Source organism: Arvicanthis niloticus, chromosome 1 (genome assembly GCF_011762505.2).
Source record: "Arvicanthis niloticus isolate mArvNil1 chromosome 1, mArvNil1.pat.X, whole genome shotgun sequence".
Taxonomy (NCBI): domain Eukaryota; kingdom Metazoa; phylum Chordata; class Mammalia; order Rodentia; family Muridae; genus Arvicanthis; species Arvicanthis niloticus.
In genome coordinates, this window is record NC_047658.1 from 106648682 (window position 1) to 106674064 (window position 25383).

The 25383-nt window shown below is 49.4% G+C and overlaps 2 protein-coding genes across 2 annotated transcripts in view; both read left to right on the forward strand.

Moving 5' to 3' along the window:
- Kndc1 (kinase non-catalytic C-lobe domain containing 1) overlaps positions 1-14777 on the forward strand; it is a 45129-nt gene extending 30352 nt beyond the window's left edge. The window contains exons 18-30 of the mRNA XM_034506848.2: positions 1750-1843; positions 1914-2011; positions 2191-2411; positions 3990-4103; positions 4646-4793; positions 4896-5075; positions 5706-5912; positions 6727-6809; positions 7055-7205; positions 10022-10144; positions 10227-10286; positions 11195-11352; positions 12959-14777. Coding sequence (XP_034362739.1) covers positions 1750-1843; positions 1914-2011; positions 2191-2411; positions 3990-4103; positions 4646-4793; positions 4896-5075; positions 5706-5912; positions 6727-6809; positions 7055-7205; positions 10022-10144; positions 10227-10286; positions 11195-11352; positions 12959-13190 — 1869 coding nt within the window. The 3' untranslated portion in view covers positions 13191-14777. The remainder of the gene's footprint in view (positions 1-1749; positions 1844-1913; positions 2012-2190; positions 2412-3989; positions 4104-4645; positions 4794-4895; positions 5076-5705; positions 5913-6726; positions 6810-7054; positions 7206-10021; positions 10145-10226; positions 10287-11194; positions 11353-12958) is intronic.
- Positions 14778-16780: 2003 nt separating this feature from the next.
- On the forward strand, positions 16781-18154 carry Utf1 (undifferentiated embryonic cell transcription factor 1). Its single transcript, XM_034484658.2, has 2 exons — positions 16781-17478; positions 17582-18154. The coding sequence occupies exons 1-2, from the start codon at positions 16785-16787 to the stop codon at positions 18040-18042; spliced, it is 1155 nt and encodes a 384-aa protein (XP_034340549.2). The 5' UTR covers positions 16781-16784; the 3' UTR covers positions 18043-18154.
- Positions 18155-25383: the final 7229 nt, after the last annotated feature.

Consider the following 25383-nt stretch of genomic DNA (forward strand, 5'->3'; position numbering starts at 1 on the left):
TTGTTCACACACACACACACACACACACACACACACACACTATGCACTATGTGTGCACACACACATACATATATATCCAACTAAACCCAGTAACCTTCCTGCTTCAATTAATCCTCAAATCATTCTTTTCTCCCTCTAAGAAACCAATGCTTCTAAATTTTATAACAAATTCAGGGCCAAATCTCACCACAGGGTAAAACTGAACTTGCACCACTCTTTCTTTTTTCTTTTCTTGAAAGGTTTGTTTGTTTGTTTGTTTGTTTGTTTATTGTATGAGTACACTGTCACTGTCTTCAGACACACCAGAAGAGGGCATCAGACCCCACTGCAGATGGTTGTGAGCCACCATGTGGTTGCTGGGAATTGAACTCAGGACCTCTAGAAGAGCAGTCAGTGCTCTTAACTGCTGAGCCATCTTTCCAGCCCCAACTGGCCTTTCTTCTTAACTTAGATCTTGTGACAGAGTCAGCCTGTGCATCTACCAGAGAATGAATGTCACAGGGAGGCCAACACTTACATCTTCTTCTCCATCATCCTATATGCTGCTTGAGTTTTAGGTCATGTATACTTCTCTAAAATCACTGAAAACAGTACTCTATTAATCGATCTGATTGCCGTTGAGTATTGAGAAAAAAGTAGTCCTGGCAAATGTCAAACTACCATCTGACACCAACTTTGATGACTTCCTAAGAGTCTCCTCTGGTTCCCTAATGCCTCAGTCCTCACAAACTGACCCTGCAGGGTACCAGGACCACAGCAGTGTATGAGTGGACAGCTGTGGAGACCCTCAGACCTCAGGCCCCATTCAAACCAACAGAAGCAGAGCACAGCTTCGAACATAGCTCCCTTGCCTGCTCAGAATCTCCATATCCCCTCATTGATCAGATATCTTAGATATGCACTGGCCAGAGAAGAAAAGCAGCCTAACCTGAGCAGTACTAGCCCGGAGACTGAAGATAGTTAGAGGAGCCTTTTGGGCTACACATATGGGGCCTGCCTTTGCTTACGGAATAAACTTTTGTCTTTGTAGACTCTGGTTCTGTAGCCTATCCCCCCAAACAGGGAGGCCACAGAAAGGTTTCTCTGTGTAGCCCTGGCTGTCCTGGAACTCACTCTGTAGACCAGGCAGGCCTTGAACTCAGAAATCCACCTGCCTCTGCCTCCCAAGTGCTGGGATTAAAGGTGTGCGCCACCACCGCCTGTGACTGGGCCAAGTCTTAAGGCAGAGGTTCTCAATGTTCCTAATGCTGCAATCCTTTAATACAATCTCACGTTGTGGTGACCGCCGACCACAAGATTAATTCATTGCTACTTTATAACTGTAATTTTGCTACTGTTATAAAGAGTAATGTAAATATCTGATATGCAAGCCCTGTGAAAGGGTCAATCAACCCCCGATGGAGTTGTAACCTATAGGTTGAGAACTGCTCCCTAAGGAGATGGGGCATAAGGATCTTCATTGTGCCTCCTCTTTCAGCAGTCAGACCATGGGTACTGGTGGAGTCTGGCATCCTTAGGGGGTCGAGTACTGGTTTCAAGGTGAACCCCTGGAGCCCACTCCTGAGGTGCTCCCTTATTTGTTTCCTCTGCCCTTCTTATGCCAACCAAGTGGCTCCGGCCCGGTTCCTGCTGTGGCTGCTCAGGCAGCTCACTAGGCACATGCGCCTGCCATGTCTTCATCTCTTAGAGAAGGCAAGTGGTACCTGAGCCCACAGTTGCTCAGGCTTCACGTGCTGTGTTTCTTCCTAGGAGCTGGAGCAGCAGCTCATGATAGAGAAGAGAAACTACAGGAAGACCCTAAAGTTTTACCAGAAACTCTTACAGAAGGAAAAACGAAACAAAGGTAACTACCTTCCACAAACAGGTGCTTCGTGCCTCCTGAGTACCACCTGCTGACTCTGCTCTGCCCACAGGCTCTGAGGTGAGGACCATGTTGTCTAAACTCCGAGGACAGCTAGATGAAATGAAGTCCAAGGTGCAGTTCCTGGGCCTGGTCAAGAAGTACCTCCAGGCAAGTAGCCTTCAATCCTGCCCTTCTTCCGGAGTGAGAACCAGGCCTCAGATGGGGGCACATGGATCCTGTGCAAGGGTTCAAAGTACTGAGAAACCCTGCCATCCCTGGGTCAGTAGCGAAGTGACCCATAGACATGCACCCAGTGGTCAGCCATAACTCACTTCCTTCCCCCACAGGTCATGTATGCAGAACGCTGGGGGCTGGAGCCCTGTGCTCTGCCAGTGATTGTGAACATTGCAGCAGCCCCATGTGACACACTGGATTTCAGCCCCCTGGATGAGTCTTCTTCCCTCATCTTCTACAATGTCAACAAGCACCCATGCAGCGGACGGCAGAAGAAGGCTCGCATCCTACAGGCTGGCACACCCCTGGGGCTCATGGCCTACCTCTACTCCAGGTGTGTCAGGTGCCCCCAGAGGACTCTCTGACCCTGATGTATAAGATTTTGAGAACAAGCAGGAGAAAAACAAGGAAAGCTCTGTCTGACATGGGTTGTGCAATTATTTTGAGACTTCTTAGAACTTAGTCTAGCACGTGTTAGCTTCCACCTACTGCATGGCCACGCTGCTAGCCAGAGCAGTCTGTCACATTCCCCAGAAGACCCACTCCAGCCCTGGTACTGGGTCACAGGGTGTGGCCAGGCAGCACTGTGGGAGAGCCTGGGCCAGGGTACTAGGTTGGCATGCCATCTTTATGAGCCTCCAAGGTACCATCTGGATCCAAGTCACTAACCAAAACATGTCATAATGGACACAGAGCACTGTCTGTATTATTTCTGTGGCCTCTGTCTCTCTGAGTATGAGCACTGTTTTGGTGACAACCTGATGAGGCACCAGGTTTTCTACCCTGAAATTCATCTGTAGAAGAGGTCTCTTGCTAGGACCCCTCATCTTATGGTTACTGGTCATCATATTCCCCAGGTTGTCAAAGAGTCACATTCAAGATTCCTGTTAGTGTCCCTTGCATGAGACTTTCTGGGGAGTACCTGCTCTGGGTGGGGATGTTCAATGAGATGTGACAAACTGACATGCACATATGTACACACATACACACACTGAGAAGCTACACACACACACATTGAGGAGCTACACATACACGCACACACACACTGAGAAGCTACACATATACTGAGAAGCTACACACACGTGCACACACATGCACACACACACTGAGAAGCTGCACACACACATTCACACACATACACACATAGACACACACTGAGAAGCTGCACACACACTGAGAAGCTACATACATGTGCACACACATGCACACACAGAGAAGCTGCACACACATACACACACACTGAGGAGCTACACACACACACACACTGAGAAGCTGCGCACACACACATTCACACACACACTGAGAAGCTGAACACACGCATTCACACACACACTGAGAAGCTACACACACACACACACTGAGAAGGTGCACACACACTGAGGAGCTACACACACACACACACTGAGTAGGTGCACACACACACACACACACTGAGGAGCTACACATACACACGCACACACACACACACTGAGAAGCTACACATGCACACACACACATACACACATACACACACACTGAGAAGCTGCACATACACATTCACACACTGAGAAGCTGCACATACACATTCACACACATACACACATAGACACACACTGAGAAGCTGCACACACACTGAGAAGCTACATACATGTGCACACACATGCACACACACACTGAGAAGCTGCACACACACACACTGAGGAGCTACCCACACACACACACTGAGAAGCTGCACACACACACTGAGAAGCTGCACACACACTGAGAAGGTGCACACACACATTCACACACACACACACTGAGAAGCTGCACACATACACACATTCACATATGCACTTAGAATCACAGGCACACTCACTCACTGCTGGGCAAGGCTGCAGGGAGGATCCCAGCTGGCCTAGGCCCAGGGCCCAATACCACCTTCTACCCTCAGTGATGCTTTCCTCGAGGGCTACGTGCAGCAGTTTCTCTACACTTTCCGGTACTTTTGCACACCACACGACTTCCTGCACTTCCTCCTGGACCGGATCAGCAGCACCCTATCCAGGTACCCCTGAGCTCCTGGCCAATAGGGGTGGGATTCTGGGACACCTTGTTTAGGCTGTGAAGGGCTCTGTCAGGGGTAAGGGTACAGATGAAGTGTCCCTGGGAAAGGTCCGGGCAAGATGGCGGGACTGAGGGCTCATGGGTAAAGGAAACCAGCTGGGAAAGACAGCTGGGGTCTTTGTGCTAGGGTGAGGAAGAATGCTGAAAAGGGCCCTTACTGCTTGCTTCCTCAAGAAAGCAGGGGGTAGCGAGGCCCAAGCAAGAAGACAAAAGAGAGATGAGCTCACTAGCCTGGCAAGGGTAGACCAAGTGGAAAGAGGCCTGTGAACCATATAGCTTCTTTCTACAAGGCACCCAGACAAGCAGATTGGGGTGGGGGTGGCGGACATACAAGATTGGGACCCAGAGAGAGTGTTGGTGAACATGAGCAGGCTGCTGTCTCCTCCACTGTCACCTGGCCTGTCGTCACTTGGACTCCCCCTGAACTCCTCAACCCTCACATGTTCAGCTATGCCTATGCTGAGCCTTACCATCTGCCCCCAGGGCTCACCAGGATCCTACCTCGACCTTTACCAAGATCTACAGGCGGAGCCTCTGCGTCCTGCAGGCCTGGGTGGAAGACTGCTACACCGTGGACTTCACAAGAAACGCGGGGCTGCTGGGACAGCTGGAGGACTTTATCTCTTCCAAGGTGAAAGCTGCACCGGGTAACCTGGTCAGCCTTCTGGGCTCTGGCAGAGAAAACCACTGCCTTGTCCCAGGAACAACAGTGACACTTCTTGCTTCTGCCTAGATCCTACCCTTAGATGGTACTGCCAAGCACCTGCTGGGCCTCTTGGAAGTGGGCACTGAGCGGCGGGCTGACAATGCCTTTCGAGGTGCAGACCTAGAGGACCCTAAGGAGGCAGAAGAGGACACTAGACCCTTTAATGCCCTCTGCAAGAGGTTTTCAGAGGATGGCGTCACCAGGAAGGTGGGAATCTCTCCTGGGGAAGGTTTCTCTAGGCAGTAGTGCATTCTAGAAGATACAGCATGTGCATATACACAGATGCATATGTCCACATATACACATATGCAGAAACAAGGTATCATGTACACACACCCAGTGCATACATGCACTTGTGCATATATAGACAAATGCACATATAGTTATGTATACACACACACACACTCATATGCACATAAGTGCTCCTTATTCATGACCCAGGCACTTCCCTACTGGGCTGGCACTTCCTGCCCTGTGGAAGGAAAGCCATAGACTAGCAGGGTTCATTCTATCCTAGCCAGAGTCCTACTACTGTGATTCCCTGAACCCACCTTCCCGATCACCGGGGCAGAGACCTGAGTGGAAGAATCCACTGGGGTCAGTGAATGGTCTTTCCACCAATACAAGGAGACAGCACTAAGTCTGAGCAATGTACATGGGTGATCTGCCCAAGTGAGGAGGACAGGTATCCTGCCAACAAGCCTGGATGGAAGGCACTTACTCTCTGACTTTACTTAAGTCTGTCTGAAGAGTCCTAGGTTAGACTAGCCTATCCTTACCCTGCCACATCTAGCCTGGCCTACTCAGCCTTGAGAGGGGCACCTGTCTTATTTGCAGAGCTTCTCCTGGAGACTGCCTCGGGGCAACGGGCTAGTGCTGCCACATCATAAGGAGCGCCAGTACACCATTGCATCAGCCCTGCCTAAGCCCTGCTTCTTCGAAGACTTCTATGGCCCCTATGCCAAAGCCAGTGAGAAGGGTCCTTACTTCCTGACAGAGTACAGCACCAACCAGCTCTTCACTCAGCTGACACTACTGCAGCAGGTGTGTGGGAGCTGGGACATCAGGAAGGGGACACAAACCTCTACATGTGGGCCAACTGCGCTGGACAGCGGTGGCACACGCCTTTAATCCCAGCACTTGAGAGGCAGAGGCAGGTAGATTTCTGAGTTTGAGGCCAGCCTGGTCTACAGAGTGAGTTCCAGGATAGCCAGGGAAACCCTGTCTCAGAAAAAAAAAAAAAAAAAAAAAAAAAGCAACAACAACAACAACAAAAAAAAACATTTGGACCAGCTGTGGTGTCATGGTGTGGGCTCAGGGACACTCTGGTGCTGGCCTCAGCAGATACTTCATAGAGGGAAAAATGGATGGTCAGCAGAAGGACCTGGTTGCTGGGTGCATAAATTCTGTCTTTAAAGCAGGGAGCCCAGCAGGATTCTCCTCTCCAGTTACACAGGGCACACAGAACATCATGCACTGTGTATTCACCTACCAATAGGTCTTCATATTCTTACTCAGCCCTGGGCACTGATCAACTACTCCCTCTGTTCCTGTCCTCAGCCCAAAGCACAGGCAGGTCCTACCCAGGTCTTCAACATCCTGTAACCCAGTGTCGTGAGTCAGATGACAGCACTGGGTGATCCTTGTTAATATCATCAGACCTCAATAGTGTCACAACCCCTGAAGTAACGTTACCTGCGCATAGTGAACTCTACCAGCCCAGCCACGACAACTCAGCAGGATGATCTATGGTTGCACAAATGGCTTCAAAATATTGAAGCCCTCTTTGGGCCACTGCCTTGAACATTAGGCCATTGGGGAACGGTGGGCCAACCATCTGCTCCTTTGTCTCCAACAGGAATTGTTTCAAAAGTGCCACCCTGTCCACTTCCTAAATTCACGGGCTTTGGGTGTCATGGATAAAAGTGCAGGCATTCCCAAGTGAGTGTCCACTCCTGAAGGTGACCCTGGGATCCTTGGTTTTGAAGGTTGGTGAGAGGGTTTAGGGGGAGGGGGATTCTCTGAAGGGCTCCGTGGATGCTCCTGGCTGAAGGAAGGAAGACACTTGGTTCTCATCCTGAGGGAAGATGCCTTGTCCTCCCAGTCTACACAGAGGCCCACAGTCCCAGGGCTTAGCAGGACAAATTCTCATACCTTTAGTGACATGCACCATATTTTTCTTTTAGAGCCAGCTCTTCTGAGTCTCTTTCTGCCAAAACCTGCAGCCTGTTCCTACCCAATTACGTCCAGGACAAATATCTGCTACAGCTTTTAAGAAACGCGGATGATGTCAGCACCTGGGTAGCTGCTGAAATTGTGACCAGTCACACCTCCAAGGTAGACATCTCCATGACTCTGAGGTCCAAATGACTTACAAGGTTCGGTATGGCAGTGCTTCTGTGAGACCACAGTCGATCTCTTCTCTGGGTACAGGGAATCCACACTTTGTGTCTCAGCCCCATAGTCAACCCAAGGCAAATGGCAAGAGTGAAGCGCTTACTAATGCCAACAGGAACATCTAACACCGAGTGCATAGTAGTCATAGCCCATCTTGATACGGTCTCCTCTTTCTACTGATGCTGATCCAGATCTGTGGACCGCTTAGAAAGCAGGATGTATGAAACCTCCATCAGAGCACTGTACAGGAAACGGTACATGGTCTCTTATATACACACAGTCACTCATTCAGTTCTTTATACTCACACACAGTCCTTCATACATGGCCCCTCATAACATACAGTCGCACACACAGGGGTTGGGAGAGCAGGAGGGGAGAAAGAGAAAATGAAACTATCTCCTAGACACAAGTATCTCACATTTCCTCATACTCGCGGCCCCTCACACACAGTCCACAAAGCTAGCCCTTTACAACTCCCTAGTGCACAGCTGCTCACACTAACTCCCTAGTGCACAGCTGCTCACACCAACTCCCTAGTGCACAGCTGCTCACACTAACTCCCTAGTGCAACAGCTGCTCACATTCACTTAGCTCCTCACACACACAGTCCATCACAGTCCCTCACAGTCAGGCATTCCTTCATCGTATCCCTTCACACCCACAGACTCCCAAACATAAACTTCTTCTTACACAGTTCCCCATGTGCGAAATCCTTCACACGCGTAACTGTTCCCCACATATCTCCATTCCCCCACTCAGTTTCTCTCACACATACTCCCTCACCCCCAGTCCACTCACAATACACACCTGTCACTGTGGTGTCTTGTCCCATCTTTCCCTGAGTCTATTCACAGAATGAATTGTCCCCCTGAGCTGCCCTGCTTGCACTAAGGCAGTTAAGCTTCCTGGCTATATTGTGAGCCACTATTCCTCCCTGGCAGATCCCACACTGCAGGCTCTCAGGGGATTTGTAGAATTCTAGTACTTTGCTCAGTACCTAGTCAAGGTCAAGGTCAACGCTTTTGCAGGCCTAATCCTAGTCACCCCTTAAGTGCTATGGGCCTTGAGCTAGACTGAGTATGACCCGGACATAGGCAAGTCCTGGCAGCCTTAATTAGTGTTTCTATTACTGAGATGAAACATCATGACCAAAGAGCAACTTGGAGGGAAAAGGGTTTATTTAGCGTACCCTTCCTTATCACTGTTCATAATTGAAGGAGTCAGGACAGGAGCTCAAACAGGGTAGGAACCTGGAGGCAGAAACTGATACAGAGGCCATGGAGGGGTGCTGCTTACTAGCTTGCTCATCATGGCTTGCTCAGCCTGATGTCTTATGGAACCCAGCACCACCAGCCCACAGGTGGCACCAACCAAAATGGACTAGGCCCTTCCTCATCAATCATGAATTAAGAAAATGCTGTACAGGTCTGCCCGCAGCCCAATCTTATGCAACCATTTTCTCAGTGGAGGTTTCCTCCTGTCAGATGACTACAGTTTGTGTCAAGTTGACATAAATCTAGCCAGCACAGTGACCGTAGCCTGCCTCGGGTCAGTACCTCCTTCCAGGTTCCCACCCAGGAAGAGCCAATGCCCACAGCTTCTCAAGACAGAGTCCTCCCAATCCTGAAAGCCTGCACCCTCACCCAGTGAGCACTCTATTACCCAGGGCTCTAATTAATTCCCTTAAGTCAATACAAGGTGGGATCAAGTGGGTTCTTTCCCACACAGACAAACAGAAGTGTTGACTAGGCATCAGGGTGCAAAGGCTCTGTCTATGCAATGCAGCTTTTTTCCTCTTCAGCAGGAAAAGTGGAGACCTCAAACTGGATGGGCACCCATCACCACCAGGACCAAATTCAATTCAAACCCAATGATCAGGGTTCCCCCAGCATGAAACCCACACTATGTATACAAATCCACCATCCACATTTCTGCCAGGGCCTGGCAACAGAAGACTTGGACTACTCAGTTTGCTATGATGTTCCGAGTATCATGTGTGTCATTAAAATGTGTCAAGGGCTGAGCATGGTGGTGTATGCCTTTTATCCTAGCACTTAGAAAGCAGAAGTAAGAAGAGCTTTAGGAGTTCAAGGCTAGCCTGATCTATACAGCCAGAGCTGCCTAGAGAGACCCTGTCTCAAAAAAGAAAGAAGAAGAAGAAGAAGAAGAGGAGGAGGAGGAGGAGGAGGAGGAGGAAGAGGAGGAGGAGGAGGAGGAGAAGGAGAAGGAGGAGAAAGAGAAAGAGAAGTTAAAAAGTCATGTCTCCAACAAGGTCTATGTGACTGTCATGTACAAGGGCCAGGAGAAAAATGAGTCTTACACTTGTGAATTGATAGCCTCAGAACATTGTTGAAACATGGAGTTTGGCCCAGACAGTCCAGTGGAGTCAACCATAGGCACTGAAGAGAAATAGTCTGACCCATTCAGATGTTGTCCTGGGAGTCCATGGGTGCTGTCTCAAGCTATCACATATGACAGACACCCCACACTTCTCACAGGGAACACTCGGAGCTCTGTGCATCTACCTGCCACTTTCTTTTTGAGCAAATAAGTCAGTCATAGGGCTCGGGCCATTGAACATGGGCTATTCCAACAGGTCTCTGTTGTCCTATCTGGTTTTGTCTACTTTTGTTGTGTTGATGCTGGGGCCCAAGCTTACTGCCCGCTGCAAGCTTGTACAGGCTGAGCTCTACCGTTGAGCTGTGCCCTCCCTGTTTGTCTTTAAAGACACTTGAAGATCATTTTCTCATTTCAGCTGCAGGTGAACTTGCTGTCCAAATTCCTGCTGATTGCAAAATCTTGCTACGAGCAGAGGAACTTTGCTACGGCCATGCAAATCCTGGGCGGGCTGGAGCACCTGGCTGTGAGGCAGTCCCCTGTGCGTCACGTGGGACTCAGGGAGCTAAGGGTATGGGCAAGTGCACAGGGCCACAAGTATCTTACCAGTGCTTCCTTCTCAGGCCTGGAGAATCCTGCCTGCGAAGATTGCTGAGGTCATGGAAGAGCTGAAAGCTGTGGAGGTTCGTACAAGTACTTTGCAGAGGTAGCCCCAATAACTTGCTTCACACGTCTTGAGGAACTCATAACAGGCTCATATCAGAGAATCCTAAACACACAAGCTGGGCATGGTGTCACACATCTATAATCCCAGAAGCAGAGGCAAACATATCTCTGTGAATTCAAGGCCAATCTTGTCTATGTAGAGAGTTCTAGGCCAGCCACAGTTACCTAGTGAGACTCTGGCTCTGGACTGCAGAGCATAGATACCAGGTGGCTGGTTTTTCTGGCTTGACTTGTTTGACTTGTTTACTGGTTTGACTTCCCAGCCCGGTTGACAAGGTGTCCTTGAGAAGGGATACAGGTATACAGTCAGATCCTGGACCAGGACAAGTGAGAGGCCTGTTCCAGTGGCACATGACTTCATGAGTGGACAGACAGGAAACACAGCAGGAGCCTCACAGACATTAGCCTGAGGCAGACAATCCTGAGTAGCCACAGCCTGTGCTGTACCTGAGCTCAAAGCCCAGCCTCAACTCTCAAGGATCAGGAGAGAACTGATGGATAATCACTGTATACTTATGCTCAGGACCTTCAGTAACTCATGCAGACTCCATTTGGGAAGGGCGGTCGGTCACCTGACTCTTCTGGAATCAGAAGAAGGAACTATCTGTTTGAGTAGTTCTATGGTTATCAGTGTGCCGTGGTAGCAAGCTTACAATGTCTGGGCTTTTGACCTGCAATCCAGGAACCTCAGGCTCGTTTTGGACTGGCTGTGCAGTGAGGTATTAGGTAACTCTCATGCCCTAGAAGGACAAGTATTAACAGAGACAGGCAGGCTGACCCTCTGAGATAATTACCATCTGTCCCTCCCCCATCCCTTTTCCCATCCCTTCCCCCACCCCCTTCACTTCCCTGGCTGATCCTCCAGGTATTCCTGAAGAGCGACAGCCTGTGTCTGATGGAAGGACGGCGCTTCCGGGCCCAGCCTACCCTCCCCTCCGCCCACCTGCTGGCCATGCACATCCAGCAGCTGGAGACAGGAGGTTTCACCATGACAAATGGAGCCCACAGGTGGAGTAAGCTGAGGTAAGGGGACTCTATCCTGCCCACCAGAGCCCACAAGTTGACTAAGCCTAGGAATAAGGGCTTCATTACGACCAAAGCAGCCCACAGATAAAAATCAGCCCACAGAGATAAGGAAGCTGCTCCCAGTCCAATTAGTCCCAAAGGTGAGCACAGTCAGTGGTATGTCACCTCTGGTCTCTGCACCTTACCTATTCTTTGGCTTCCTCTTCCCAGAGCCATCCACATGGCCCCAGCCTGTAGCTCTGTTCCCTATCTTCTCATCTCCGCCCCCCCTCCCATCTCATTGTCCACAGTAATTAGAGAACGGCCTGTTGGGTAAATGAGTCCTAGGAGATCTTGTAAATAATGGCCACACCAGCCCAGTGCAAGATTCCTGCCCCCCCCCCCCAGAGAGAGAGAGAGAGAGAGAGAGAGAGAGAGAGAGAGAGAGAGAACACATACATGTGCACATGCATATGGGGCCCAAGGTCAACTTTAAGTTTGATTCCTTAGGAGCCATTCACCTTGTTTTTTGAGACAGGATTTCTTAGCGGGACCTGAGGCTCACTGTAGATTATGCTAGCTGGCCAGCAAGACCCAGGATTCTGAATAGCTCCATCTCCCCAGTACAAGATTACAAGTGCTTGCCATCGAATCTGGGATTTTTTTTTTTTTTATTTACATGGATGCTAGGGATCAATTCAGGTTCTCATGCTTGTATAGCAAGCACTTTACCAGCTGAGCTATCTAGCCAGCCCTGAGATCTCCTTTCAGATCTCTTACCTAGTTAAAAAAAAAAAAAAAAAAAAAGCCAGGTGTGGTGGCTCATGCCTCTAGTCCCAGTTCACGGAGGTAGAGGAAGGTAGATCTCTGTGAGTTTGAGGCCAACCTGGTCTACAAATCGAATCCAAGGCGGCCAGGGCTTGTTACAGAGAAACCCTGTCTCAAAAAAATCAAAAAGAAAGAAAAGAAGACTAAGGAAGGAGGGAAGGAAGAAAATTCACTATAACTACATGCTTACTGCAATAGAAACGAAAGCTATGTTGGCAAAAAAGGAAATTAAACACTGGAGGTGATGCTGCAAAAGAGAGTGAAGAACTCTCGTCTGTTCTTCATAACTTTGTATATGCACAGACATGGCTGTCTTTTAAAGAACAAAAGGAATGAAGGTACTATTCTCCTGTTCAGGTGGGCAGGCCTGTCTGCAGGTCTGTTGTCCCCCAAGCAAGAGTAAGGGTTTCTGAGTTCCTCAGTGACCAGTAACCGCCAGAGGTGTGTCCACCTGTGTGTTACCTGAGAGTTCCCAGTACACAGAGCCAGAAGCCCCCAAGCAAAACTACAGCAATCAGCACAGGCTTGGGAGGTTTTGTTTGTTTTTCCATGTAGAAGACCTCAATTGAAGCAACCTGACATAGGTTTTCAACGGATATTTATGAAGGTGGTGGGGAGCCCAGATATAAAGCTTGTTCTTATGAATGAGCACAGAAACCCCCATCCTTTGATGCTGCCCTTTGGGAAAGGTTTGAAATGGTTTGAGACATTCCAGAGAAGACATTAGGATTTGCTGGCCAAGGGGCACTGTAACCTATGCAAACTAACTAATGAACCTTTTCTTTCTCCACAAAAGAAACATCGCCAAGGTGGCAAGCCAGGTGCACGCCTTCCAGGAGAACCCCTACACATTCAGCCCTGACCCCAAGCTACAGGCCCACCTCAAGCAAAGGATTGCCCGTTTCAGCGGGGCTGATGTTTCCATCTTAGCAGCAGATAACAGGGCCAACTTCCACCAGATCCCAGGAGAAAAACACTCCCGGAAGATCCAAGACAAACTGAGGAGAATGAAAGCCACATTCCAGTAGCCAAGAGCTCCACCTGGGTGTAGACCCAAATGGGACCAGACCAAGAAAGATGGGTGAGGTGGAAGGAACCCCCAAGGGCTGCTGGCAGAACCTCAGGCATACTGAGTACCCTTAGGGAAGACAGTTTTTACTTCCCTCAAAGAAGTGAAAATTGCAAGGGATTAGCCTGAGGCCATAGGGAAGCCAGAGCCAACTCTAACCTAGCCCTATCCCCAAGGCAGGGTGGGCACAGCATTCAGTGGGCCTGTTTCTGCTAGAATTTAAAAATCAAATTTAACAAATGAAAGAAAAAGGAATAGATTCAGTTTTCCCCAGAGCTTTGGGCCTTCTTAAACCTGGGCTCCCATTTATTTATCACTGACCTCCCCAAAACTCAACACATACCCACATCTGACTCCTAAAAAGCCCAAACTTAGCTGCTTGCTGACCGGTGTTTTTGTTTCCACTCAGCAAGAAGGACCAAAACTGTCTTTTGCACTCAGCAGCTCCAAGGGTCTGGAACCTTCCACTGGAGCCCAAGATTTCTAGCAGCCTGTCTTAGCCACGTTTATAAATCCCCCCCACCCCCCATCCTCAGCCTATCCTGCCAAGTCCTCTGGTCTTCTTAGTCCCCAAAGAGTGGGGAGAACCAGCGTCTGTCCCAGCTGGGCCTTCTGCCTTAGCTGTTGACCCTCCCCATGGCCTGTTGTTGCTCTCCACCCCAGCTTAGAACAGCTGCAGTTGACAGGGATGCTGGGCAGAGGCTCTGCCCCCTGGAAAAGGGGCTAGAACACTGCGCACTAACAGCAGCACCAATGCAGGTTCGCCTTCCTGGGACCTCTGGGAGCAAAAGTCCCTCTTTACTGTCATGTGGGCCCCAGAAGCAGCGGCCTACCAGCCTTCAGCAGCTGCGCATGCGCACACCCATCCACTGTGTTCCCTTGGCTCTGCACACCACTAGCGCTTTGTTAGACAGACAAAGATGTGAGTCAAACTTGCTGCCTTAGTGGCATCAGACACCTCCATTTCTGGATCCTCAACAGCTGGCGCTGGCCTTTGGCTCACTGGGAAGGGGTCGTCTGGCCAGGAGGGCTGGGAATAAGATGGAGAACAGCAGGTGGGGAAAAACTCCAGTTCGGACACCTTAGACTGCAGGCAACGACCCAAGCCCTGCCTGCCACAAGACCAAGACTGTTCTGTGTTTTAAAAGTAGGGATTTTTTAGTGAAGTAGCTAGTGGTATTTCTAGGAAGCTGTGACTTGTGACCAAATGCTGGATTTTTAATGCTGAGAGGTGTTTCCTCACCTGAATTTGCTGGAGATACCAGACCCTGCTTACACTGGATGTAAGTGGGACTGGGAGTCCCGGCTATGCATATGCAACTTACTGTTTTGGGACTTTTCTATAAGGATTATGTTCTGTTGATCAACGCCTACATTTTCAGATTTTGTATGTAGTGCAGGAGGTGCCCAGCGCAAACCAGCATTCCAATGGTGCTGACTTATTGCGTGGGGAAGTGAACAGGCTTTTGGCTTCAGCACTGTTTGCATGGCGCCCTGATGTCACAAGGTACAGATTTCTAAATAAAGTAATTTCTACCAAGCTACTGTCATATGGTGCATTTTGTAGATTTCAAAAGCAACACCCACTCTGATACTAAAGTCTTTCTCTCCCCCCTTCCCTTCTCCCACTTGCTCAGGCCCAAAAGTGTTTATTTATTTATTATATGTGAGTACACTGTAGCTGTCTTCAGACACCCCATAAGAGGGCATCAGATCTCATGTGGTTGCTGAAATTGGAACACAGGACCTCTGGAAGAGTGTCAGTGCTCTTAACTGATGACCCATCTCACCAGCCCGTCTAAAGTCTTTCTTGGCTGGGCAAGGGCACCTCACCTAGGGTCTCCAAGTGCTTAAACAGTAAATAAGCCCAGCCTAAGACTGAAAGCCAAACTTCCAGGTCATACCACATTTTGTATGACATTCATACTCTCGTTACCACAGGGACCAGGTCTGGCAGACTCACTTCTAATGCATCTATCCTCTCCAAAACCAAGACTGTGATGACCACAGCTCCTTTCCCCATAGCACCAACTGCAGAGGGATGAGGGGAGGGTTGCCTTGCTGTGATCTGTCCACCCCAACCAGTTTCTACTGATCAGCCTGTAGACAAGACAGAGCTGGCTGGTTCTCTTGGCCACCCATTGGGACCTCTCCTGAGCCCCCAGTGTCTCAGAGACATGAAGGAGGTGGGGAGTGGGTTGCTTCTCAGTGTACTCATTCCAGACACAGGAAAGATAATGACAATAGAGCTACCTGCCTGGTGTCGATAAAGAGTTTTATAAAAAAGGGACAACCAGTGGCCCTCAAGGCTCAGTGAACCTCACCTCTCAAATCTGGGCCCTGTGCTGAGCCTGGTGCTTAGTTCTGAGGGAAGCTTCCAACACAGGTGGAATTTAACTACCCTAAAGCCAGTAGACTGAGAGTAAGCTCAAGATGGCCACATGGTATGTTGATTGGACAAAGAGGCTCCACCACCGCCAGCTGCCTAGCCCCAGAGCCACTAGATACCATCACATAGGGCTCAAATCAGGTGATAAAGACCTTGAAAACAGTAACTCAGAATACTGTCCCTGGGAAGCTAGGCTCCGTATAGCAAGTAGAGGTGACCCTGGCCGGCCCCAGTCATGAGGAACACAGCCAGTGGTCCCTGATCTTTGTTCAAGCCCCTAGTCAGAAATCACTAATGAAACAGCCGCTAATCTTTGCTGTTGCATTGTTGTCTTGGGTCCCACAGCAGGAGACGACTACAATCCCAGAGGCAAGATGGCAGACTGGTACTTCCTTTGACTTAACTGATCTTTGTAAAACCAGGACTTGTATAGCTAGCCCACAGGCTACTGGGGACTTATGCCATCTTTATATGATGTTTCTTTTTCTTGTCTGTACTACATTGGCCAAGAATTCTACACTAAGACTAATTTTGAGCATCTTTTTCTTAGTCTTAATCTTGGGAGAAGAAGTGTTATTTTGTCACCTTTGTTAACAGATACATTTTACTACACTAGAAAGATACCTTTTTTTAGTGTGTGTGAAGTAAGATTTAAACCCAGATGCCACTGATTGCTATCAAATCTAGCAACCAAATAGCCTCCTTAGCTAGATTAGTAAATTAGACACAACATATGTCCATCTTCCAAAGCCCACAGCCAGATGAGAGTGGAGAGGATGGTCCTACTAATTACATGTATAAACAACACATTCTTGTGCACTAACCATAAAAGATGCCAGAGTTTTGTGTTTCTGGAGCTTTTCGTGGGCTGTTTATGGGTAGTAATTAATGGGCATAGCAAAAAAACAAAAACCAACCAAACAAACAAAAAAACCCGAGCTGACTCCTCCTGTGTCCTCTTCACTGGATCTTATTATATTGTACCTTAATTAAATGTTTTTTTAATTAAAAAGTTTTACACGTTCTGTTTTGTGTAACAGGGCCAAACTGTATTCTCAGGGTCAGGGTCCCTAAGGAAAGGGCTAGAAAGGGGATGGGCTAGAATATAAGCAAGGCACAGGCCAAGAGGAACTAGGCAGGAGAGATGGGCGGGGCGGCTAGACTATGGGAGGGTCGCACCGACCAGGTTCAGACGCAGAGGGCGGTGCGGGGTCCTTAGAGCGTGTGTGGGCGGCTCTGGAGGAGCCCTCCTCTCCGGTGAGGCCACGCCTCGGAGTACACGCACCTCTACCTGGCTCAGGGATGCTGCTTCGTCCCCGGAGGTTGCCCGCTTTTTCTCCGCCGTCGCCAGCTAGCCCCGACGCTGAGCTGCGGCCGGCCGGGGACGTCCCGGCGACTACGTCTGATGCCTTCGCTACTTCAGGTGCGATGGCGGAACCCGGCTCGCCCAAGGCTCCCGTGTCCCCGGGCTCGGCGCAGCGCACGCCCTGGAGTGCCCGAGAGACGGAGCTACTTCTGGGCACGCTGCTGCAGCCGGCCATGTGGCGCTCACTACTGCTGGACCGCCGGCAGACTCTGCCCACCTACCGCCGCGTGTCCGCCGCACTGGCCCGTCAGCAAGTTCGGCGCACGCCCGCTCAGTGCCGCCGTCGCTACAAGTTCCTCAAGGACAAACTCCGAGACTCCCAGGGCCAGCCGTCCGGACCCTTCGATGACCAGATCCGCCAGCTTATGGGGCTATTGGGTGACGATGGGCCGCCGAGGGTCCGCCGCCGTTCTTCTGGTCCAGGACGTCCCCAGCGCCGGGGCCGCTCGTCCCTCTCCGCGTTAGCACCAGCACCTGCACCGGTGGAGCAAGGTAAGAGCAGCCATGTGGGCAAGAAGGGTCTGGGTCTGGGTCTCCCGGGGAGGGGCGGAGCCCTGAGATGGGATTCCGGACGTTCCGCGTGTTTCCTTCGTAGAGGCAGAGCTGCCGCTGGCTGCGGAGAACGCCGAGCCTGCCCCCGCGCTTAGATTCAGCTCTTCCACTACGAAGTCCGCAGATGCCCACCGCATTACCAGCTCCCCTCCTCTTACGGTGATCGACACTCCGCCTCCTGAGCCGGGCCAAACCCTCGAATCCTCCCCGACGCCAACCTCCGACCACGACGTGGAGAACCCGAATGAGCCTCCTGGCCTTTCCCAGGGCCGTGCTTCCCCGCAGGTTGCTCCCCAATCGCTGAATACCGCATTGCTGCAGACCTTGACGCACTTGGGCGACATCTCAACAGTTCTGGGCCCTCTGCGTGACCAGCTGTCGACCCTGAACCAGCACGTGGAGCACCTACGAGGTTCCTTCGACCAAACCGTTTCTTTGGCTGTGGGGTTCATTCTGGGCAGTGCAGCCTCCGAGCGGGGCATCCTTGGGGACTTGCGCCAATAAATCTTTGTTTGTTATCAATCCTCTCCAGAACCGACCCCCAGTCTACCTCAACCCCAGTTACTCTCCCCATTCCCCACCCCAAACCTACGTTCTTACCAAAATAAAGATTGTGTTTTCTACTTAATCCTGTGAATGAGTTCGGACTCCAGGTCTCGGTAAGAATGGACCCCTGAGAGTAGAGACTAAAAGACGCAGCCCCTCGCCCCACAGTTGTGCATCTTTTCGGTGAAGATTTGACGGAGTGGTACAGTTGTTACCTGATGTTTGGGGCACCGACCTTCTCAAGGTGCGGAACCCCTCCACTGGTCAGCAGTGAGTGCAGCCCAGGGACTGGCTGGATAAGGTACGTGGATGACGGGTAGGGTAAGAAGTCGAAGGGCCTCTCCCAAGGAGTTATGTTGTTGAGTAAAACATCCCTGAAGTTCTTACCTAACCTGGGTCATACTCAATTTGAGTACTCTGGCCCGTGTGAACCGGAATAGTCAGAACTGTTTTTTGGAAAACTCCCTCGCAGGTGTCAGGTTTATAGCGAGAGGCTGGGTATCAACAACTCCAAAGGACATGGCAAAGCCAAGCTGCCTTGTTGAACTTACAAAGCTGAAATTCCAAGATCCTCAGGGACTAGAGAGTCAGTGGGGGAGGGCTTGGGTGCAGTTAGAGGAAAGGAAGCGGCTGGAGGCACTTCAGTAGCATAACAATGCAGGCTCAGACTGAGACTCCGATTTACAAATTCTGGGCCCATCCGGCCATACGGCTTACCCAAAGACTTAAGGCAGTCTTGGTTAAGGGAAGTCCAGAGGAGTTTATCCAGGTGGTCCCAAGGTCACCTCCTTCTGAAGACTTGGAATAGACCTTTAAGCACTGACTTGTAGTGTGGGTCTCCAGCCAGGTCCTGGGACCCCTTCTGTGAGAGACAAACTTGGAGAGGATCCCACTGTACAATGAGAATAAGTCCCTAAAACCTTATGGATGAGCTCACTCTGCAAATGCCTCCCCAGCAAACACCCGGGAGTTCAGAGCCACAGGGGCAGGGCCTCGGATACAGTCCAGTGGCCTCAAAAGTTTTTTTCTCCTAGCCTGTGATGGTGGTGCAGGCCTTTAATCCCAGCACCCAAGAGGCAGTGCGATCTCTGAGTCTGAGGCCTGTCTACAGAGTGAGGTCCAAAACAGGTAGGGTTGAGAAAGAAAACCGTGTCTCAGAAAAAAAAGAAAAAAAAAATGTATTTCTCAGCAAATGTACCCACATTAATAGGAATCTTAGCCCTGGAGAAGATGGCCCCTTGACTTGGAATACACCTGAGGGTATATGGACGGCCACTGGAGGAATCAGTCTCAAACCTGCCTCAGTCTTCAAACTTGGGGAGTTTTGTCTATTTTTAATCGCCATAGGGATATGAAAAGCTTTGGTGTGTGTGTGTGTGTGTGTGTGTGTTTACTAGAGCTGATACTTTATCTGATTTGCCTTGCTTTCTGTATTTTTGTTTTGAAACAGGATTTCACTATGTAGTTCTGTCTGGCTTTCAGTTCTCTATGTAGATCAGACTGACCTCAGATTGGCCTGCTTCTTGATTGTTGGCATTAAAGGTGTGAGCCAACACAAACAGTCCAGTAGTTCTCTCTCTTTGTTTCTCTCTGTGTATGTGCATGTGAGGGTGTATGCCTTAGAACTCACTCTGTAGGCCAGACTGGTCTTCAACTCAGAGTTCTGTCTGACTCTGAGCACTGGAACTATGGACATGGGCCACCCACCATACCTAGCATAACCCAATTATTTCTTAAGTCTTTAAATTTATTTGTCATCATCCCAGTGGGTGTGAGGTTCACACCTTGTTTTACAGCTAATGGACTTATGGAAATACCCTTAGAAGTGGGTATTTTATTTTCTCTCCCATCCCAGTGAACTGTGCTTCCAGCTTAAGAGTTCTGTGCTGTATAGCCTGTCAGTATAGAGTCTGTACACCAAATAGGACAGTTTGGGTAACCTTCCAGTTTCTGAGCCAAGTAACTAGTCTCACCTGAGTTGTTGAGTACTGACCCTAAGTTGGGACCAGGCTCCTATAAGAAACTGGGATGAGCCTTTGGGTACTGCCTTCTACTATTATTGGGCTATCCTTGTGGCAAAGGCCCTTCACTCTGAGGACCAGGCTTTATTGCTCCTGCTGCTTGGACTTCTCATCCCGTCTAAAAATCTATGCTTTGAGGGTACCTCAAGTTTATGCCTAATGGGATCTGGGCCTCAGTAAAGTCTCCTAATGGCTCAGTATATTGTTAATGAAGGAATACTTATTTGTTTTATAGTTAAAGAACCTTACCAGTTTGGGGCTCATTATCCCAGGAGTAGTTGGCTCTGTGGCTTTTATTAAGTTTTTGGTTTGGTTGTTTTTTGGGTTTTTTTTTTTCTTGTTATTGTTGTTGTTGGTGGTGGTGATGGTGATGGTTTTTTGTTTTGTCACTGTGATAGAAATAAAAAGCAAGACCCTGTCCATTGTGGGCAAGGATCTACAGTGCAACTGTGTCTTTCTTCATCTCTGTTCTTCCTAAAATTTAGCAAATATAAATGCTGTGCCTGGCTCCTGCTTGCACAGATCCCTCAGCTCAATCCCTAACACCACCAATACATATACTTCACAGCTTTAAGTTCATCATTTCCTGTCTCCTGGTTCTTATCTGTCTGAATTAATGCTTGGTCTATACATGATTCTCTCAATTATGTCAGGCATACAATATCCCAGTAGTGAGCTTTTTTTTGGTTTTGGTTTTTTTTTTTTTTTTTGCTTCTGAGTCCTCAGATCCTTTCACAGCCCTAGGACTATTGGCTTTCCCAACCTAACCAAGACATTGGATTTTGGTCTAGTGTATCAGTAGAGAACACATCCCCTGGTTTTGGAAAACCCTCTTTGTATGACTTAGAGGGTGTGGAGATTCCCTCTTCTCAACAGCTCACTCCAACATCCTAAAGCTGTCTAGTCAGTCACTGGCTGGTCTTTGGGCCTCCATGCCCACCGTAGGTCTGTTTTATCCTTGGCCACCTGCTCATATTTCTCAGCACCATTGCCATGCTTGGTTAATCTAGCTTCATCTGTTTGTAACAGAATAGCCGTGACAGCCCATGGCTTTTCCCAGGCCTTGGACATCACAATTCTTTTTTCCTCAGCTGGAAGCCCAGTTTCAGCCTGTTACACACATGTGAGCAGTTGCTCTTGGGAATTTTCTATTAAATGAGCCCAGTGATTCCCTTCCTGTTGGAGCTGAGCTGTGGACACTTGTGTCTCTATTTTCATGTCTTTTTATGATACCCGTGCCAGTCTAACAGTTTTACTCTTGATTGGTTCGTCTGTGACTGATTGACCCCCTGTTTACCAGTTTTAGCCTTTCTACAAGCTCGTCTTCTTAATGAACTGTGCCCATAGACCACCTCTGCACTGAGACTGAGCATGCCCTTCTGAAAGTCACACTCTCAAAGGTCACACAGCAAGGGACACGGAGGTCCCCTGAGGGGCGGGCGACCAACGAATGCTCCCTAAAGCACCGGCATTATGGTGGGTTGGGAAGATGCTTGGATGCCTGGGGCCAGCCTGGACAGAGCTAATAGCTAAAGCTTTCCTAGCACTAGCAGAGCGAGTGTCGCCGGCCAAGCCTGATAACGAGGCGGAAACAAGCGCTCTAATCTATGCTTAAGAGTTCCAGCAGGGGGCTTACCAGCACAATGCGCCGCTGCCGGTTTCCTCTCCCAGTCTTCCGAGAACCTAGCCTCTCCTCACATCCTCACTTTCAAGTGTGGATGGGGGTCGTTTTTCAAACTTGGCCTCAAGCGCATATTCCTTTCCCACCGTGCCCTCCTGAGAGTTCTGGTGAACCATAGCAGGTGGTGGGCTAAACAGAAGAAGGCCCCTTCCTAAACCCACAGAGAAAACCATTTTGCCCTGGGAGCAGCCCCACCCCCACCCTCGAAGGATTTAGAAGCTGGGACAGAAGGCACCCCCTCCCTAGATTAGCACTAGGACTTAACCTCCGGAGAATCTAGAAACCTCTGTTTACAGAGGGGATCTCTCCCGAGGCTGGCCCAGTTAGGACGTGGTGACGTCCACGCAGCCCACACACACACCCCTTCTGCTCTTTCATTAGGAAGGTAAACAGCAAGCGGGTTTGGGGCAAAAAGTAAGGAAGACCTGGAGAACGGACAGGGGTGAGTGCGGATGAGACAAGTGTGGAAGGCGAATGAGGGTCTGTACTAGGAAGATCTGTAGGGTCAGTGGAGGAAGAGAGTTGGGAAATCTTGGGGAGGTAGGTTCAGTGTAGGAAGGCGGAGCTGATCACGAAAGTGAATGGGGTAGGCGGGCTGGGCCAAAAGACCCTGATGGGAGGGCGGGAGTCCTGGAGGTCACTTGTACCTGTGCCTTGCGCCTCTTTAACACCTAGGCTCCCTGGAGTCCGTGTGCCCTTCTTGGAGAAGTGCTATGGCCGCTTCCCTGGCCTGGAGACGGCGCTTACTGGGGTTCACAGTTTCCGTGCAGGCTCACTCTCTAGAAGGGCTTTGGAATTAAGAAAATGAAGGGGGGAATGTTTGGGACTACTTCGGGGTATGGAAAGAGGTGTTGCTGGAGGGGCAGGGGAGGGGAAACAGAGACCACTGCGTTTAAGCCGGTAGATCAGTCTTGAGGAGAAGGGGACTGCCCCGACCCCACTTAAAGGCTTAGAAGGGAGAAAGTATGTGGCTCTGCTGATGGGCGATCAGGTCAGCAGAACCCTAGGAAGGGGGAGGGGGGGTGGTCTGTGAAAGGCCGAGAGACCACTGATAATTAGAAATGGAGAGACCCAACAGGTACATTTCAGTGTCGATTATAGATTCGTTTGTTAAAGCTTTGGGTACAAAAAATAGCAGTTCCCTCAAAAAGCCTCTGTTGACTTAAGGAACACTTAAGTAGTTGGGGTTGGGGATGAGTCCTAGGACAGCTCCACCCTCCTACAGGACAACCGCACTACAAGCTGGAATTACTAGATGTGTACCTTCAGTGAAGCCTGTTTTGTTGTGATGCTGGGGATCCAGGGCCTTAGGTACGCTAAGTAAGCACTCTACGCACCGAGTTACAACCTCAGCCTAAAACTAAACGAACAAAACATTATTGCGCATGTGCTTGAATGCACGCCACGCACAGCGTGTGGAAGTCAGAAGACATCTTGATGGAGAAGGTTCTTTCCTTCTCTTGGGTTTGAGGATGGAACTCAGGTCGCCAAGCTTGTGTGGCAAGCAGGTTCGGCTTCTGAGCCATCCTGCCAGCTCAGTTTTATTTTGTTTTTGTGGTTTTGTCTCTTTAGGTAACCCCGCCTGGACTGGAACTTGAAAGACTCCTCTTCTCCATCCTACATGCAGAGATTACAAGCATGAGCTATGTGTGGTTTTGTATCTGGGTTTTTTTGTTGTTGTTGTTGTTTTGTTTTTGTTTGTTTGTTTTTGTTGTTGTTGTTTTATGGGAGTCCTCCCCCTTACGCCCGTTCTTGCTATTTTCAGTTGTTAGTTCCCTGAAAATACAACTCTCCCTTCTCTTTTTGTTCTACCAACTCTGAGCCTAGACCTTCTGGGCGACAAATCAGGCAAAGGTGTTTTTGGTTGCCAGGGTTACCAAAACAAAACTCCACCAAGGCTGCTCTGTGGTTGCCTGACCCATACTCTTTGTGTGACTTCACATAGCCTTGACTTTCCCTGGTTGCCTAGCCATTTCCCTCTGGTGAGCAACCTACTTAAATTGATTCTAGCAAATCCTAAACCTCTTTCAACTTTAATTACCATCTTGAAGACCCTGTCTTCATATATAGCTATAGTGAAAACTGAGGCTTCACAGTAGTAGTTATCAGGAGAAAGCGTTTTGTCCAAACTAGGCCACTGTAGGCTGCCTGCTGTCTCTGAAGACACCATCTTAGGGTTCCTGACAGCACTCCTCCTAATGTGACCTCTGTGGCACTAGTGCACCTTTCTAGAAGGTGCTCTGTGAGGTGACTCAGCAAAGTGCTTGCCTCCAAGCCTGACAACTTGAGTTTGATCTTGGGTCCTACTTAGTGGAAAGAAAATCGGCTTCCTCAAATTGTCCTCTGACCTCTACATGTGTGTGTTACCTACTTTCTCCAAATAAATAATAAATAAATCTAATTTTTAAAAACTGAAAAAAGTAATTAGGCAGGGCTGCCACATGCCTTTAATCCCAGCACTCTTGAAGACAGGGGTAGGTGGATCTTTGAGTTCGAGGCCAGCCTGGCCTAAAGAGTAAGTTTCTGAACAGCCAGGGCTACACGGAGAAACCCTGTCTCAAAAAAAAGAGGGGTAGGGGGGAGCTCAGAGATGGCTCAGTGGTTAAGAGTGCTGACTGCTCAATTCCCAGCAACCACACGGTGGCTCACAACCATCTGTAATGGGATCTGATGCCCTCTTCTGGTGTGTGTCTAAGACAGCTACAGTGTACTCATATAAATAAAAATAAATACATCTTTAAGAAATAATTAAAAGAAAGAAAGAAAGAAAGAAAGAAAGAAAGAAAGAAAGAAAGAAAGAAAGGAAGGAAAAGAAAGTTGGTGAAAAAAGAAAAGCCTCTACAAAAAGGCCCAGAGCCATGACAATAAAATTAGGAAACTTTAAAACTTTAAGCCCAGGGTGGGGGCTGGGAATCGGGCAGAGGCGGACAGATCTCTCCTTCCTTACCAGCTTGTATAGAATTGCAGCATTCTTCTCAACAGCCTCACTGATTTGCTCATGTATGGAACAAGTGGGTGATTGCCACTGTAGAGCCATCCCTGAATCAGTAGGGGGTGCGCTCACAGATTCCCCAGTGGGTACCTGAACCGCAGATGATTCTGAGCTTTGTCAGTATACGAAGGCGGGGCTCCGTAGGATGGCATTAAACAACGCTGTCTGAGGATGCCTCTGAACCTGCAGTTCCTTGCTCATCTGCCTCTGCTTCCCCCCCCCCCCCCCCCGAGAACTGAGAAGCCAGGAGAGCTTTCCCATTTGCTGTGTATTCAGTAGCACTGCATGGAATAGTAGGACAGGGATGGGTAGCTGATGAGAAGTTGGCATTTTGGCCACTCCATCTCTTTTCATCTGCCTACCATCTGTAGGCCCTAAGCCTCTGTGGCCCTTCTGTGTCAGGAAACATGCATATGTACATTTCAGCTACATGGACCCAGTGTTCCCTCCTCCTCCCTGGTACTGAACACGGAACCCTGCACCATTGCCCCTCACCCCACTCAGGCACAGTACTTTAAGAGGGTGTATTTCAGCACCATCCATTGCTGGGATGGATGAAGTGGACCAGAGACACAGCCCTCAGAAGTGCAGGTGAGTGGGCCAGC

Excerpts from the sequence above, each read along its gene's own strand:
- Utf1 (XM_034484658.2), top strand. The coding sequence starts at position 16,785 with ATGGGAGGGTCGCACCGACCAGGTTCAGACGCAGAGGGCGGTGCGGGG. Across the intron at positions 17,479-17,581 it reads ACCTGCACCGGTGGAGCAAG|AGGCAGAGCTGCCGCTGGCT; the intron begins GTAAGAGCAGCC and ends TTTCCTTCGTAG.